The 18,993-nt window shown below is 39.4% G+C and overlaps 2 protein-coding genes across 2 annotated transcripts in view; one reads left to right on the top strand and one right to left on the bottom strand.

Annotated features, from left to right (window-relative positions):
* The window catches only part of LOC128715597 (low-density lipoprotein receptor-like), a 144,495-nt gene that overhangs the window by 112,168 nt on the left and 13,334 nt on the right, over positions 1-18,993 (bottom strand). The window lies entirely within an intron of this gene.
* Positions 2,127-2,735, top strand: LOC128715629 (uncharacterized). The gene is made up of 2 exons (XM_053810543.1): positions 2,127-2,198; positions 2,265-2,735. The coding sequence occupies exons 1-2, from the start codon at positions 2,127-2,129 to the stop codon at positions 2,733-2,735; spliced, it is 543 nt and encodes a 180-aa protein (XP_053666518.1).

Raw genomic sequence — 18,993 nt, 5'->3', positions numbered from 1 at the left:
CTGGTACTGCGTACGTTGAATGTAATACATCGGGTGTACGTCGACGTTGAGGTCTATTCACAATATCAACACAGTCGGGCATACCTTTTCGGCACAACCTTTAATTACTGCGACTTCATTGCCGCTACCGACTCATATGCAAACCCCGTGGCAAAAATTGTTTACGCCGTAGCCGTGCGAAAATTTCCTCAAGCACTGTTGCAATGTCCTGTTAATGGAGTGGTAAACATTACTAATATGAAAATTGACGAATACATGGTGCCGTCAATAATGCCGTCCGGAAGATTTTATACCAATTTTAGAATGTACAACAAGCGCAATCAAACGCTTCTCGCGTGGAGGTCCTTTTCGATCATTTACCAAGTCGCATTAAATCAAACATTAAATTTTTTAGGATGAATGAGTAAAAAATATACAAGTTTCACAGAATTATATTGCGTTGATTGTTGCATTGAACGCACTTGGAACACTAGACAACAGAAGATCATAAAAATAATCTATTTTGTACTCAAAAGATGTAAAGTTTATTAACAACACAAAATACACTGGATTTAAGTAAAACAGAAAATAAAATATCTAACTGTTGCTTCAAGTAGCTTAAGCAGTTAAACAAGCGATTGTGCAGTTTATATCTTTTATAATTGTAGTACGATTACCATATAAATCATTGCGTAGTTAATCACATCTGATATTCGTGATAATAAACTCATCAAAAACAATTGCTCCAATTTTATCCCATCAGTGAAACTTCGTTCCACCAGAGAAGAACGTTAAATGTATATTGCTATCATTTTAACAGTTCATACCGCGTTAGTAACACAAGCAGAAATGCAGAAATTTACTCTCTGTATTATTGTTATAGCTTTATTTGCATCACAAGAAGCCATCCAGAGAAATTCTAAAGTAAGATACTTTACGAACCTTTGCACATGGTTTACTTATTGGTACTTTCTTGTTTGTACCTTTCAGCCCCTTTTCATGAGAAGATTGGAATGTTTTGACCAGCAGGAGCATATCAGACTGATGCAGTGCAATATTGAGAATCCTCGTTATTCTCCACAGTTATTGAACCTGATCGTCAGTGTTGAACGACCCATGTCGAAAATCTATGTTAGCACCAACATATACGTAAAGCAACGTCAACATTTGATGTTTCTCTATGGAACCACCTTTGAATACTGCGAGTTTCTAATGCGAAACGAATCTCGCCAAACCAATCCAGTAGCGGTTCTCGTCTACAACTACGCAAAGCATAACTTTCCACAAATACTACGGCCCTGTCCAATTGTGGGAATCTTTAATGTAAGTGCTCTACGCGTGGATAAGAACTTGATACCACCGTTTGTTACTCCTGGTGGATACTACGCATCACAAAGGTTCCACAGCAAGCGCAACGAAACATATTTCGAGTACAAAGCAGAATTTTCCGTTGCTGCACCTTCAATCTTCAACAAAAGTATGTCGATGTTTGCCTTTAAGTAAGTAATGTTACTTCAAATGGGTTCCATATTTTCACATTCAAATGGTTTAATTGTCAAATTTAATAATTCTGGCGAAATAGTCAGAAGTTCCAATATGAATTGTGTTTATAGAATTATATTGTGAAATAAAACAAACAGAACTAAAAGTAAAATGATCTAAAGAAGGTTTTGGACTTTCATACTACAGCTACCAGTACCCGTCATACAAGACAGGCTATTTATCTATGGGTAATTAAAATTAAGGAAACGACAGAAATGACAAGTATCAAGACTTGTTCTTAAGATTGTAGTGTCACAAAACAAAACAAATTATTTTTGTAAAAAAAAAAGTGTAAAGGTGAATATTTTTTTAATATACAATCACTTTCAATTTGTCTAAAATATTTCTGAATGTTTATCGCGCATTTCCCCAATGGATCCCCGCTACCGGTGTTCCGGCATACTCCGAAATATCTCGCGAACGTAACAATTCCATCAATGCATTTCCATACAAGTACCGTGATAGCCTTATTATATTCTCAAAAACCCTTAAACACATTTTGATAATTAAGCTCATCACCCAGCAATTAAAACCTCACAATTTCAGCAGCAGCCTCGAAGTGTAGTGTTGAACCTTCACTAACAGTTAAACAGGAGCAACCGGCCATGAAACATCTTAAAGCATTGTTAGTGGTGTTGACCGTAACTCATTTCCCGATTGTAGTGTTTAACACAAGGGTACCGATAAGTGTTAACGAAATCCTCCAAATAGCTTACTTACTGAGCGTTACTTCTCTCTTCAAGATCTATGTGAAGCACTTTCAATGTGTAGGTCATCCCTATGAAATCACTAAACTCCACTACTGTCACCTGGAAACGTATCGCAACGGAACGCAGGTCGCGGGAGTGATTGTAGAAATTTTGAACAACTTGCAGAAAGTGTACGTTACCGGAGGCCTTTACATACAGTATTTTCGAACGCGCACGCAACTTTTGGCTACCACAATGGAGTACTGCCAGGAAACCAACAGCCAGCTATCAGTGAAAAATGCAGCAATAAAATTTGCTCTCGAGTATGCGCTACAGCATTTTCCTCAGCTGCTCGTAGACTGCCCTTTGCAAATCGGTAAGCTGTTCAACGTTACTAACGTGCTTGTTGATGACACTCTGATACCAACTTTTGTGATTCCGGGATCATATTATGTGCAGTTACGAGTATATAATAAACGAAATCAAACTGTGTTTAGTGGTTGGTTAGACGCTGATATCAAATAAGAATAAATTTCCACAATGTAAACTCGTTGAAAAACTTTTATTGAATTTCTAATTTACAAAAAAACAGCGCAATGTCTTCTATACCGAATATTCTAGTGGATGAAAATTGCATGGCTATATTATTTTAATACCGTAAGGTTGCATTAATCCAGCTAAGCTTAACGAATATTCACTTTTTGATCCATGCAGTATCTAAATTTGATTAAATTTAATTTTTAATGAAACAAAGGGACTGTAATTTTGTGATGCGGTCTCGATGAAGCGTTTTTGTTGAGTTATTTGTGAAAATAACCAGAGATCATTTAACAATGCATCATCATTAGCTAATGATTGAGATTATCAGATATAACCCACGAAATCGCTAACAACAAACGTTTTTTAATCTGGCTGGCTGGTTAAATCAATGTTGAATGGATGAGGATATCATTTTACACAATTTAAGTTTTTCATTTAAGCTACATATATCGACAAACTAAGTTGCTTTTTCTGGCATTTCGAAATACATGTTTATTCGGTCTAATCAAACTTTTTATGCAAAAGAAATGCAGTTGGTGTTTAAGGTCAAGGGACATGTACTATTCATCATGATTCACATGATCGTGTACTCACGCTCCGAAGAACGCAACACCAAACGGGTAAGAATGTATGTGGCTTCAGTTTGAACTTAACTCATATAAACGAATCCCATTTCAGCCGCTACTGATCAAACGTTTAGACTGCACGGATGAACATTCTGAAACGAGCATGTTGATACAAAGTCGAGTCCTAACTTGCAGAAACGAACCACAGGTGGTTGACGTGTTGCTGGACATTTTGGAGCCAACACCGAAACTTGTTGTCATCTTTAATCTCTACACTCAATACTTCCAGACAAAAAACTTGCTGTACGGAACATCTTTTGAGTACTGTGATCTGGTGAAAAATGCTGACACACACATAAATCCAGTCACTAAAATTGCTCTCAATATAGCGCAAGAGAATTTTCCTCAGGTACTCAAACAATGCCCCTTACAAGGGCTTATTAATGTAACTGGTCTTGTTATAAACAGCAAATTGATTCCACCCTACGCCCCGCAAGGCTCCTATTACTTTAGCATACGTGCAGCAAACAAACGCAATCAAACGGTAATTGCCTGTACGTCCGAGTTTAAAATTATGCAAAAAGCATTAATTACACGCACACTATCGATGCTTGGATGAGGGCTATATCGCGCCACATTGTTGTGAAAGCTTGTATAAAATTTGGACAGTAAAATCCTCTCTTATATATTATACACTTCCCACGAACAATTGAACTCTCCTCGCTGAACTAATTTAATTTCCTATCATCGTAACACAATCTAGCGCTTGCCACATGGCACATTTGGTGAGATAAGAAGGTAGCTACGCCAGCACTACCGATTCGGCAATAAAAATATCACACTCTCAAACTTTACCGAAGTAAATTACACATCCTGTACCACGGGCACACATCGCACCCCAACCGACCGCCATAAACTTTGGCGAATTAGTGTAACCACAAGCACTTTTTCCTTGCGCAAATTGCCAGCATAGTTGTACCGCAAACTTCGATAAACAGAGAAAGGCCTGGGGGGGTTCGAAGTCGATAATAGTAAAGATGCACAATAAGGGACCAGCAAAAATAACCCTTGTAAGAAGTTGAATGCCAATGCTAAAGTCATTCTTCCCGAACACGCCGAACTCTCTGCGGATTCTGCGCCGATTGCTGGTATTGCGTTGAAGAACCTCACACGAGAGTGCCGTCGATGCCTGTCCGGCCGGTACCATCATTAAAATCAAATTAAGTAAGCACACTAGGTTGGATGCAATGAACTTTACCAACTTGGCTGCTTTTAGCTCAAGTTTTGCCTAAAACACTACCCAGGCAGCCGGTAAGACAAAAGCTCCGCATGCTGATATGTTCTACGTTGGACGTCCTCCTGCGGAATCATTGCGTAAGATGTTTGAGCCATACACTTAGCGGCATAATGGTGTCAGTTTTTCCGTTACCAGCTTTACCCTGACGGATGGTATAACTTTGCCCTGAGAGGATGGTGTGCAATATCATTATTCCGGTCACGTCACAGTCATCCGGGAGGATAGTTCGGTTCCGTCGATGCCGCCATCCTCATCCTCCAGGGACAATGTGATAACAAAAAAAAAACTTCTGACGCTACGCGAAAGAAAAACGTGAAAAAAATTATACGGTATTAGTAAAATGCAGTGGTAATTTTCCACTTAACTTCCTTGAGCAACATTTCCACGGGCTATTCCATTGTGTCTCCTCTTATGTTGCGTCTCCGTTCAACGGTATGATAGAATAAGTTTTTCCCGGGGGATTTCAACTCAGGCCAGCCGGAGTAAAGTAACATGAGACACATTCCCATCGTACGGTGCGAATTATTCGTAGTCTTACTTTTGCAACATTCAATCCTTTCCCAAGTCATTCCTAGACTATCCGGAAGCAGTACACTTGGACATGCAGCGCAGCTTTATAATTCAATTAGAAGGAGTTACCCATCTTCATACACCTGGTAGGAACCTTTTCATTGCTATAATCGAATAGAGCAGCTGATATGATACTGGATATAATAAAATCATTTGAAATGAAACTTTATGCGATAAAGTTTTCGTATGTTACCTTATTCCCAATTAAAACATTTTTTTATACTTCAGCAAATGGCCAACAAATTATACATCTCAGTACATGTACATCCTTAAATCTATCATTTCGTATAGACTCTTTGCGCCCGCTATGTAAAGACACGAACGTATATTCAAACACGTGGCTTTCTTGTACCCGTGTGTGTTTAAGCGTCTTGGCCGCGCTTCTCTGCATGTTTCACCAAGTCATTACGCCAACAACAAAGTCAAACATTCTCCATTAACACGGCACTAAGAGGGCGCTTTGGGACACACGCTATTACTTCTTCCCTCACACCACTTCCCTGTCGGTCGATAAAGTAAGCTCCTGCCGTGAACTTCTTTGAGGGGGCAAAAGATTACCCAAAACGTATCAAATGTTCTTAACGCATTCGGTAACAAGCCTACAAAACATGCAAAGCCTATCGAACCGCACTAGCAGGTACACACGTTTGTTAGATGTACTCCTAAGGTGCGCATGTTGAAGCGTTCAAGAATCTGCACCCAGAGAGAGAGTGAGAGAGCAATTGGTTCGAGAGAACAAATACAAACACAAACAAACTTCAACGCGTAACCCATCCAAACTGGTAGACAAACAAGGACCGTTCTGTTGTTCTACAAACGGGATTCCTGTGCATTTTCCACGCCGAACTACTGTTTGCTCGAGCTACTAGCTATACCCTATCGACAATGTTGTTATTGCTACTCCGTTCAACCAGACCACCTCAGTACCGAGGAAGTCAGTACCTACACGTGTATGTGACCCCAGGATGCCAATACACCCAGGATCCTGGCGCTGCTCTTGGAACTAAGGTCATGTGCCCTTTCAATTATTTCCATTATTTCAATGATTGTTCGTCCCTGGCGTCCCTTGCTCCTGCCCTAGCCAGGATCCGCTTAAGCATCGCCACCATTTCAGCATACGAACCCGTCATACCCGATTTCGTATGGGAGACCACTCGACCACGGAGAGCTGCAGCACTGCAGGCAATGCCGACCGACCTGGAAAGATGAGAGAAAACCCTGTCTCAGGTGTCTTCAGTCCTCACGAAAACCAAACTGTGCCACCAAACTCGTCCACGGCGAATTGTCGGCATACACTCGGTACCTTTAGCTCGCGTACATAATGCCTCTCGATGTTTGTTCAACGAGCTATTCCATAATTAATGACGGAGCAAATTTGTTTGTCGAAGACGCGTAACAATAACACCGGTTCCATCCTTTTCGACCTTCCTGCCCGTCCCGAATGAGGGTGGGCTCCTGCAGTGTACTCAGTTTCTTTCAAGCACTCGTTAAAATGAAAACATGCGGAAAACCCGCTGGTGAACTGTTGGCAATATTTCGTCTCGATCTCTGGCCCTATTACGTACTCGTGCAGCTCGAGAAGTTTTCGCAGGCGCTATTAGTACGGCACAACATTCATGCGTTTGTTGATTGAAGCATTTTGCTCATTTGATACAAAGAAATACTCATGACACAATCGCTTCACCATCCGGGTCGAGAAATAACATCTTCTAAAACGGGGATTGGAAAGGACAGCTTGAACCTGCAGAATGGACGGGGATTCACTACGGCACTACTGGTTGACGCGATCTGCGAGCGTGTTTGAAGAAGCAGACAGCAGACGGAAAAGTACACTCATTTATCATGCTGTAACTCGTGCAAGTGGCAATCAAACACCGCCCGCAAATTTCTAGCTAAGCTCCGAAGAAAAGGTACGTTTGAGTGTGTGGGCTAAAGCAGCTTTTCTATTGAGATGATTTCGAGCAGAAAAGATTATTCTTTGATTCCGTTGTACAGAGTACGGTGCAATCATAGCATTTTCCAATAGATTCGCTACTTTCGCGCCCTATTTAGCGCATCCTCGAGTAAGCCTATCTCTTGAATGGTTTCCTAGTAATAGTAATCTAACATAATTACCGTACTAAACCACCACTTACGCAATACCGCACGTTTTTGGGTTTTGCATGCCTACCTGAGATGCCTCGATAATGGCACTGGGTTGAAATCGAAATCCGATTACCTCGCGTAAGCTATGCTATGTTCTCAAAAATACCTCAATATCTCGCATTGATAATTCAATTGGCCACCCAAGGCAATCGCATATACGAACAATGTAAACTGGAGGATGATAAATAAGACTATCAATAACTTCATACAACTGAGCTATGAATGTAACGCTCAAATTCAAAGCAGCAGTAATTCCTAAACAAATCAATACAAAGCTGAACATTTATACATATTACATCGCTACATACTATATTTACACTGATTTTACACAATATTCAAACTAATATCATCGTTTCTTGTATTTTTTTATTGTTTTTTTTTCTGGGAATTACAGAACTATCAAAAATTTCAAACTTGTGGGTTGATACACACTTCTGATCCGCTGTGCTATGGCGTACAAGGACATAAAGTTTCGTTACAAGTCCAAACATCTTTGTCAAAAACAATTCGAGAGATTGAATGCCAGGTATTAGCCTGCATCCGCTCTTTAATTAAAATTTTATCATTTGTTCCGTAGCTGAAGCTGGCAAACGTTGTATAAATATTCGAAGAGACTAACAAAAATGGCGTGGTTGGCACCGTACAGATTAAAGCCATGGCAATAAACAAAAACAACACCAGCAACCGACTTAAAAGATTTCGGCCAAATGTCTGCACATCAAACATTTTTTATCATCACAGTTCTAAACAAATACAAACTTATTGCCAAGCTATGCAAACAAACACTAGCTGTCCCTCCAGCGTTCATCGTGCTTGTCGTTTCATTTTCACGCCATCTTATACTCCTGCAGCTCCCTTTCTCGGCAACGGTACACATAAACGACTAGCCGGAACATTTTGACACCAGTCCACGGTTAATTTGCTTCCTTAGCCGCAACAACAAATTCGTTCCAATGCTCGCTTAAATATACAAACTGTGGTTCTTAGCTGCACCCAGAGTACACTGTGATAAATGAGAATGAATCGTGTACGAATAAATTTCATTCCCCTTCTGGCCTTAGCCAAGTCATGGCTTTGCCGTGCAAGCCGTCTTTTGCTGCTCACGGATTTACGAAGAGAGCAAGTCTAAGTTAGTTTAATCAATCAGTTCAAACAATGTTTGCGAACGTGGTGGTAAGTCGGAGACTAAGTAGTTTGTAATAAGATTACTTAAACTTAATAATGGAGCATAGCTATTGTTGCACACAGTTGCGAGGAGGAAAAATTCGAAATCATTTTATGTTACGGATTATTTATTGATAAATGAAAATCGGGAGCATACATAAATTACAGCCCTCCGGTCGAAAAGTCGGTTTACGTGAGTTTTAAAACCCAGCTCGAATCTGTTGTTATCAAGTGAAAACTTTTTTAAATGCCTGAATTTCGTCTCAAGTACAACAGTTGGAACATAAAACTTGTTGTTTCAATCCCAGACAAACTTTTTTTTTGTCTGTGTAATTACAAACAATGTTGCTCGAAAATGAACGTCTTACGGTGTTATTTTAACACAACGCAGCCCCAGTGCTGAACCAGGAACTAACAACAGTAGAAATTCCTAAGTAAGGACATCTTGCAGAATGAACACAGCATGGGAATCACATAAATTTTCATGATACTTTATCTTTATCAAGGTGCGTTGTAGCCGTGGTTCAAAGATAGGAAACCAAGCTGCAGGAGAGCTACAGGATGCTAAGCAACGAGCCTTCCACGTTCTTAGCTTTCAGTTTCGCCTTCATTCCATCTTACAGTGCCTGTCCAATGATGTCACTTAACAGATTACGTTTTTATCTCACCACGTTTTCCAACCACAGCACTGACAACCCCAACGAAAAATCGCGATAAAACTTTCATTTGCGAAGCCAATGCTGCTCTGAAGCTCATCAACCGGTGAAGGTGGCCAAAGTTGTTGTGCGTGGAAGTATATTTGTGCATTAGAAAAACCCACCAAATTCCAGCTCAAAGGCGTAAAAATGGAAGCTATCACAGTTGGAAGTAATGAGAAACACCGCTGAATAATATAGAGCAATAACTAAAAATGACCTTTCGATCTTCATTTCGTTATCGTTAAAGTAAAAGAATGTGAATAAAACCTCGGTCAGGCAATGCAAAATACTCCGAGTTGCAACGTTGTCCTTAACAGCAGAGCAGGGAATGTACTACAAAAAAATGTGCCTAGTTGCGTTTTTTTTTATTACTCACACAAAATACCAAGGAAACGTTTACCAAATGGATCTATTGGTGGGAATCAAAACTTACAGGTCTTACCACGTTCAACAAGACCGTAATGGCCGGGAAATCAAGAAGAAAAGCTACAAAAAAGCTGATAAACGCACAGGCTACAAAAATGGGTAATTTCTCGCCGTTTTTGTCATTAGTGTCGATGGCTTGGCCGAAGCAACGATACACATTAGCTAGCGACGACATGGTGCGTGAATAATTGGCTGGAGACGAATAAAAATGAACACCCGTCAACGTTTTCCGTCTGCTAAAGAAACTTCAACCACGGTTCAGTGAGCATTCGTCCATTCCAGCTAATAGCGACTTCGACTTGCTGCTCGTTACTAACGCAATACGAAGATAGTGAAGACTTTCCGTATCTCGAATAGCAAGAAACATTTCCGAGCAAATATTACTACGATTATTTTTCTCTTCGCAATTATTTAAATTTGCACCACTGCGGTTCAATAGGCGTAAGGTAGAATTTTCAAACCTTTCGTAATGCACACAAGAGCCAGGTTATGAGCATTACAATCTCCGCATCACATATCATTTTTATGAGAATCATTTGTAAACGTAAATTCCAAGCTGCCTCCGCCATCATCTTGCAAAATAATATATTTTCATCATGACTCCTCATGTTTAGACATTAATCAGTGGTTAAAAAGCTACGATCAATTTGTTTTCGCCGTAACGACATTCACGAAAGTTCCCTTCTGCTGACACAAACACATAAGAATTACTTTTCAGAGCATCATCATTACACAATAAAACGCAAGAATTGCTTTGGCACTGACATACCAGCGGTGTGCCGAAGACGCCGTTTTACCTATTAAACTTTACGTGATAACATTGCCGCCCATCATAGAATGGAAAACGTTCGAAACTTTAATTTCAAGAAATTAAACAATCATTATCTTCAGTCTTTCACAAACATTTCTGTCTCAGTAATAGAATTTTTGCTGAAATGATAAATTTACAACATTAACAAAAAGCATTTATTGCATTTAATCTATTTTTGATTTATCAGTTTCAATCGCTTATTCAGTACAATTGAACTCATAACAACTACACTATCTTAGTATTGTTTGTATTATTAAAGCTGTCAATACAATTATCATAAAATACTTATACAAATATTATGAATCCATAAACAATTCAAGTATGCTACTATTCTGAAGCCTTCTTATCCTAAACCAACCAGTATTTGATAAAGCTTTACAAGCAAGCTCCGACAATTTTTCAATCTGTTCAAAACAGCAGCTCGTTTGGATCCACATCATTCAATTAAGTGGAAAATCATTCATCACGTCAAAATATCACACCAACGATCGATCAACTCACACCCTTTGCCTAGAGTCGAACATTCCTGGATTTTGCAACATCATTGCGTTTAGGACCAAACGCTGGTGTAGACATGGGTTGAATAAATCCAGGCTAAGAAGGATTTAAACTATCGTTGCATTTTGTTGTCCGTAAAACTCAATTACTCAATAGCAATTCTACGCGATTTCCGTTATCCGTAGCTAGTCTGTCTCAATAACTTACTAGTTCAAGGCTTAAGAATTTTATTTCAACACGGTTAGAATGAAAACCAACTGGAAGCGAATTAAAGCGAACCTGCCATTTCTTGCTTGCTATACTTATTTTACCACGTGGCCAGATTGTCTGTCCGTTCTACGGGGAAACGGTCCAGATGAGCTTTTGTCTCGGACTACCGGATCACCCGATCAAAAGTGTCAACCAACAACATGAGAACCAATTGTTCCCAAACCAAATACTTCTACGTAGAAGCACTTCTGATTTCGATTACTAAAGATCTATTACTGAAAAGGCATTAAAACTATTCAAAACAACAATTCTACGCGCTGACAGGGAAGTGCACAATCGACTGATACTGAAACATGTTGCGGGAGAACATGAATGCATTGGTCACTTTCGAAGGATCCTTGACAGCTACATGGATGTAGAGAGAGGGAACAACCACGAGTGAGCTTTTCTTTTTCTGGCGTACCCATATTTCTTTATAGTGGTAAATGATATGCGGATGCTGGATTCGTGCGCCATCAGGATGGTTCTTGTCAGTGTGATTGCGTTATATATAGCTGTTAGCAATACGATGAAACTTTCAATTGAACCATCTGTGCTATATGATTGGCAATCTGGGCATATTACCACGATGAGTGCCCAACGGTGACATGACTAAAAAAGAATAAGAAAATATTATCGCATACAGAGAACATGATATCTATTGTATTGTATTTACTGCAAGCTAACAATAGTTCCCGTTCTGCATGCATTGACTTGTTTATCCGTTGTTTTTAAACGTAAAGCAAAATAAGTACAGTTTTACAATCGTAGCAAATTTTTTTTATTTTTTTCCAAAAAGCAGCAATATCACAACTATGATATGATAGCATTTGTCAAGCAGTATTCGCTTGAGAAAATGTCAGTAATTAAAGGTCAATTTTACACAAGACTAGTACTTAGGTCGTTAGTAACATTTATTGTCTTATGAAGGCATTGTCAGTCACATTTTTTACCTTTATTTTCATTACTTACACATTGAATCATTCGTTGTTTGAACGTACTTATTATTTTTTCTACCATCAATGTACTACAACGCCAAACATGATAATGATGATGATGATTTCAAGGAGGCATACAATCAAAGATATATTAAAATGGTAGAAGAAGTAAATGTTTCCCAACCACATGGCTACTATATTGCTATATGTTTTACACGTTCGATTATATTAATGTCAGTCAAAGTCAAAACAAAATATGATATTTCAGAAATATCCTTAAGATCAAAGGAGGTTTTTTATGTTTAAAATTTACATATCATATCAAGTTTGAATTGAATTCAAAACCCTAACACACATCTTCGCACCCACCTTTCGTTTCGATTATCACAAATTCCACAAATGTCATTCAGTACAAAATTGTCAAAAAAATCCGTTTCAAACATCAGTCAAAAATATTTGACATCTTTCATTCATTGAACAACTCATCCTTTGAAAACGGTTTTATTGTAACATCAAAAAGCCTCACACTTTGATGTTGCAAGGGAACCATATGTGCACAGAATCATAAATCAATGATGCAACACGTCCATCCGACGTGGAGTTACGTCTGTTTCGAATTTCTGAATTAATAATTTACACGTGCCGAACGGAGTCGATCAGGCGCACAAAACAATATTTAAAGCAGTGGAATTTGTACCCCGGCGTTTGATGATAAAGGTGAGCTTGAAAGAAAATGTTGACACCATGTTCAACCGTATTGAAGTAAAAAAACATTCTTAACAAAGTGTATTTTGTTATTGTATTGTGTCTGCTGATTGATGATTTCATGCACGAGGAAAATTATATCCACTCAGGAAAGAACGTAGCACTGAGGACATTACCATTATCATTTTCGTAGAAAACAAGTTGCGTCATTTTTATTGAAATTTATAAAATGTAGTGAGACAGAAAGACTGTTTTTCGAAAGTAGTTTACTGAGCTTTAGTAGTTTCAATAATATTCCCGTCGTATTTACAACAAAAACGATTTCAAGAATAATAACAGTGTTAAAAGTGTAGTAAAATTTTGATAGCTTCACTGCAAAAATATTCTTCTCGATATATCCACGACACGAAAACGCTTTACTACTTAAAAAGATAACCGCAAAAACAGTCAGACACCATTAGTGCTTAGTTTTTAATTTTCCATGAGCTGAATTGGCAGTACACCCAAAATGTTGTAGCTTACTTTCCGGCTGCCGGAAATTACTTTTCATCAATCGAAGTTTCCGGTTCAACAATCAGTCCCTAGTACCTGATCGGACTAAAAATTCAATACTTTATGGTGAGATGTTGCTGTTTCTGGCTCTTCATATTTCGCTGCAGTGGTTTCGAGCACCGAATTCTATTTCTTTGTTTTAGCACATGCACATTCATGCCATTTTGGTGTTTTGTTTTTGGGTTGCTCATCCTCTCACTCAACAACATGCTGTATTTTTAATGAAACGCCGCTACGAAGATCCAAATCAAGAAACATCATTTAAATTCGATATCGCTGTGTACCAGCAGCCGTGACACAAAACCTCCACCGGAAAGGCAGTAAATTATTTATCTTTCCGCGATCGTGATGGGATGGTTATATGAAAGCCATGAATTGACAAAGCGAGCCTCGGAACCTGCCGGAAACCGGTATACAACCGTACCGGAAGTTTTGCTTTCATCTCGATTTATCTTAGCTTCGCTTCTGATACGAGTGGCGCGCACAAAAACAGTACACGGCAAGCTGACAGCGATAGCCGCTACCGCGTTCTGCACGACACTGCCGGCAACCGGAAGTCCGATACCATGGTTTCGGAATTTCCGTTATCGTTGTTTTTCGTACCCACCGGTACCCGATCAACAATAATTCCGGGTAAACACCTACAGACAAACGCATCCCTACACATCCGTATTCGGATACTACCGGACGGATTCAAGCTCCACAATCCAAGGCCCTTTGGTGCCCTTGTTGTTCTTTCCTTTTTTTATGCACTGGAAAACCGTTCCAAAGGACCAGCAATTCGATACCGAAATTCACTACATCATTCGCTTTGATGCTTCTGTTTCGCGTTACAAATTGAGTTAATTTTATGATCGTCATCGAATCAGCCGAATTAAGATTGATTGAACTGGACCCTAAGGCAAATTTCACTGGCAGTTATTGCTGGCAGCGAAACAAACCCAATCAACTTCGAGAAAACCTCTTCCGGCTTGCATCGCATAACCGGTGACAGTTCTTTTTTCTTCGTAAAAAACTGGAAGATGGTTCCGGGTTCCTTTTATGTTCCGCTATACAGAACTGTACGGAACAGCATTAAGCACAACTGATTCCTTCTCTTTGCATGTGCTTTTTTTTAACTAGTTCACTGTGATTTTATTCAGCACGCTGCTGGTAAACGCAAAGCAAATCTTCCTCTAAAAGTTTTTCCAAACAAGGAAATCTGGAACAGGGAAAAACTCATAATCACAACCCACGGCGCCTTCTATTAAGCTCTTTCCGACGAAAGTCCCTTTTCGATTGAAATCTTTTGCCGTTTCACTTCCATCTTCGTTGTATTCTCACAGTTTTAATTGGCTTAAGTGAGGCCAAACGAATTTAAACCAGCTCGCCCGAATTCAAAATTAGATCCCTTTGCACCCTCGACCGAAAACAAACTTTCTAACCCACGTGCACGAACAAGGGAGAGCTGAATGAATTCCTGAAGGAAGCGAATTTCAGTTCTTCGTGTCGTTTATGAGACGAAGCATCCCCAATTCTTCAACCATTCTAGTCCTTGGATATTGTTATCAATTGATTACACCGGCCATCAGAATGCGTTCCACAGGGTCACATTCTGTTTTCGCTTTGTTAGCGGCTTCACGACTGTACCAGTGTTTCTTACAGATCCGTAAAAGAAATCCCAGATAGGAATAAAAGTCCCATTATTGTAAGGAAACTAGAATTCGCATACGAATTCGCAAAAGGTTTTTATTTTCTTTTTGCGTCAGAACTTTCTTCACATTCAAACGAGAGAGAAAAAAAAAATCGCCAATCGTGTGGTGTTAAAGTGGCAACAGTATCCCACCAAGGGTGAGTCTTTTAATCTGATTAGGAGATTGAGTCGTCCAATCATTTTCACTGCCTATCACGAATGGCTGTCGGAATGGTTACTCGAAACGGAAACCTAAAGAACCTGTGTACAGGCGGGGTATAAGAACAAATATTGAACAAGTTTGAAAGCAACAACAGAAAAAATGGCTGATTCTTCCTTCAAAATCCACAGAGCCGCGCTGACTTACCGACTACTATCGCGCGCGCTCTCGTGCAGTGGTACGGAGCAAAAACTGTACTTGATTGATTTTCATTTCCGTTCCCGGGTTTTGAAGGATAAACAAAGAATCAGTGCGGCTGGGCAGCAAGACGGGACGGGCGAAAAGCACCACCGGACGATCGAACGCTCAGAACAGGGCAGAAGATTTAACGCCGTGCCTGACATGCCCAGACAAACAGTGGCAAGTACTAAGGTGTGGGGCGAATCCAGCCGTTTCACCGTGGTTTTGGCTTGATCAATATTGACCATTGCGTTCCGCAAGGGCTGAGAGTCTTTGGAAAACCTCTGCGAAGCGTTCCACGCAATCATGATGATAATTTATTTTCATTGAAATTTTATTACATTATCAAAGGCATAATTCTAACCATTGCGATGATAATCCCGCTGCCTAGGCGCATTTTGCGGTCTACGCAAAATAAATAAAGCAACAGATAAGAACTAAACGTTAGTGAGGTATTTAAAAACAATAACTGTATAATAGATTTGCATCAAATTTTGCAATAGCTTGAAAAAAAAACTTAGGTCCTCAAAACGACACAGAAATTAAGCATCTACTCATCTCAATGTTTGCATCCCAACACACTTCCAACAATTTTAAGTGAAAGTTAACTAGTACAGAAAATACAACCCTCACCCAAATCGTAATTTATTGCTCGTTTCAGCTCGAGCCATCATTCTGTGCCTAACTCAAGGCTTCTTTTTTGTTGATGCTGAACGGTGTCTGAATGCCCAATATACGTGCAAGTTTGTTTTTTTTTTGCTGCATCCGTTTACTCACTTCTCCACGCCTTTATGCGTGGTAAACAAATTTTTCAAAACATAATCACGGTACTGTGGAGGGCAAATATTTACCATTACGCTCGCAAAGACCACCGACCACCGAACGGCGTAAGGTTGCGAGGCTGCGAGGCTGTGCGGTCCGTGAGGTTTTCTCTCTAGACCGAAACCTCTGTACAACCGCTGACTCTAGACCAAAAATCCCAACCGTACCCAAACAAAGCAGCAAAAGCGATAGGACACTGTTGGCGAAAAAGGATTTCTATTACGGGTTCCTTCCTTTCTTTCTATTTATCTCCATGATGGCGGATACTTTGTCCCTCTAGCTAAGTCAGGACAGGTTTGCCATTTGTTACAGTTGTGGATAGCAAACAAATTAATATTTTTCGCTTCAGCAGCAGTAATCAATATTAAATATCAGTGATAATCCTCGTACAATGTGTGTAAACCATTAATGTAAAAATGTTAAAAAAAACACCCTCACTTGTTGAATTACTTGTTTTGTACGGGGGAAAATAAACAAATTTAGTTACGAACGCACAACAACATATCAGAGCTAGGTCCAACCCCGAAGCAAAGCTAGATTTTTATTTATTAGTATAAATATAACAAAGCAAAACAAATTTCGTTGAAGTTGAATACTTTAGTTGAAATACTTTAAGGTCGTAACATTGCCCAGACTAACCTAAAGTACCTTACTTCAATCAAACATGTTTAGCTAGTCAGCTAAAACGACATGGAATAGTATGATGCTGAACACATAATGATTTACAGTATATGTGCAAAAGATGTAGTGTGTCAAACCTTATCATTTAACCTTGAGAATGTTCCCTCAGATACTTTATTACCGTGTATCTCAGGAATTACTTGTATAGCAAACCGTGTGCATAAAATTATACATTATTATAAAATTATTAATTTGACATGTTATAAAACCGAACATTTACACTGTCAAAATATGTTGACAATTTAGAGATAACATAAACTTGCACTGTTGCACTGCACTGTGTTGCAGTATCTCCTAAGCAACAATCAACAGGATTGCAAAATGGAAAAGAAAAGATGTTCCGTCCCTCGAAATGTTGCCCCATACACAGTTTAATTTCAAAAACCACATCGAATGGGCCACTGCTAGCAACGAAGGGTGTAACTATTCCTGTTTGCGCTGTTTCATACCATCGTACTGATACTAAGTAGCATACTGTGGTTATAACTGAATTTGTGCCACTTAGTCATAGCACCGGAAAAGCTATCGATTCCATACGAACAAACAAGATGACACAGGATGTGAAACATGTTCATGCTGGCAGACAGGCGAACCGAATCGTCTACCAGTACCAGTAACTGCCAACGTCTGGTAGCGTTAGAACATATGTGCGTGCATTCCAAAATATTTTACTGCACCACGTCTACCGTCATCCTCGACAAATGCACTGAGGTACGATCTGCATGAACAGTCCCATCAGCGAACTTTACGTTACGATACAGGACGTAAAATTAAAAAAAAAAACAACATTCGATGGTGTTCTGCAACGTGTATAATATACCCTTGCTGGGTTAAAAATTGTACTCCAGATAAGTGGCCGAGCCTTTTATAAAGTGTCGTTTTGCAAATTTGTGTGGATGTTACCGCACAAAAGTTAAGTACCTGCTTGCACTACTAGACCGTTTGTACTATTAAAACCACTTCTGTCAATCATACTGTTAGATGAGCTTACGTAAAATACAATCTCATTCAAACATCATCGAGTAGAAATGTTTTATTTGACATAATTAATAATAACGAGGAGTACGCTCTGATTGGTCCTAATCCTTTTTATTTATTTTATAATTAACTTTTGTAACTTTTCTGCAGTCTTCTAGGCGTTAACTTGTATAGTTAATGGTGGTGGTTAACTCGAAAAGGAGAGGTATATCGGATATTTTAATAAAATTATCTAACCACTATAAGACCGTACTACTGAGCGATGTTTTTACTTAAAACTCTGTATTTGACCTACTTTGTGCAAAACTCATACGCAACGAACCGAACGCCCCATTCAAATCTGCAATACCTATCAGTATGTACATCCTTTATACATTCTCCTACAATACATTCTCCTACAATTACTACCAACGCAAAATGTCCATCAGCCGTCAAACGGAAGAAGGTAAAAACCATGCCGGAACAAGTGACACACGTCACTCAATTTGTCACCTCTTTTTGGAACGCGTCCTAACGTGACCTACACCTACATACGGGGATGCTACGGTTGTGCATAGGCGGTGGTGATAAGGTTCAAGGAAAAATAATCACGTAACAGAAATAAATGAATCAAAAAATGCTATTAGCCGCCCTATGATGGATCGCCAGTTTCGTACCGTGGCGACAGAGCAGAACAAATTGTAACCTCCCAGTATCACAACTATTCACATCCTGACAATGACCCTTGCAAGAGAAGTCACTCTGGGTCAACATCTTTATAGCAACACAGCTAAGATGATGAATCTTGTAATTTACCAGCATTGATTAATTTGTTACTTTGACACGCTTCACACCAGCGTTTCGGGTTCATAACCCCATTAATGATTGTCAATTAACCCACGTCAAAAATCAATTAATATCGCAAAATGAAAGTTACTGGGTACAGCTGTACGAAAATGGGATGCCAAGGTCGATACGGTTTTGCAAACAATTTTTCGACAAGCTGCACGGCCGTTCCTAAACATGCGAACCCTAAAACCCTCGTCCTACGATGATATTGCTTTAATAAACTTTGCTTATCTTTCCTAGGCT

Source organism: Anopheles marshallii, chromosome 2, assembly GCF_943734725.1.
Source record: "Anopheles marshallii chromosome 2, idAnoMarsDA_429_01, whole genome shotgun sequence".
In the NCBI taxonomy this organism is placed as follows: domain Eukaryota; kingdom Metazoa; phylum Arthropoda; class Insecta; order Diptera; family Culicidae; genus Anopheles; species Anopheles marshallii.
Note: the sequence above shows the minus strand (reverse complement) of the source record. Positions and strands in the feature narration are given on the sequence as shown.

What these genes read in the sequence shown, in the direction of transcription:
- LOC128715629 (XM_053810543.1), top strand. Translation starts at nt 2,127, where the DNA reads ATGAAACATCTTAAAGCATTGTTAGTGGTGTTGACCGTAACTCATTTC. An exon ending in TTGTAGTGTTTAACACAAGG is followed by an intron (nt 2,199 to 2,264) that starts GTACCGATAAGT and finishes TCTCTCTTCAAG; the next exon opens with ATCTATGTGAAGCACTTTCA.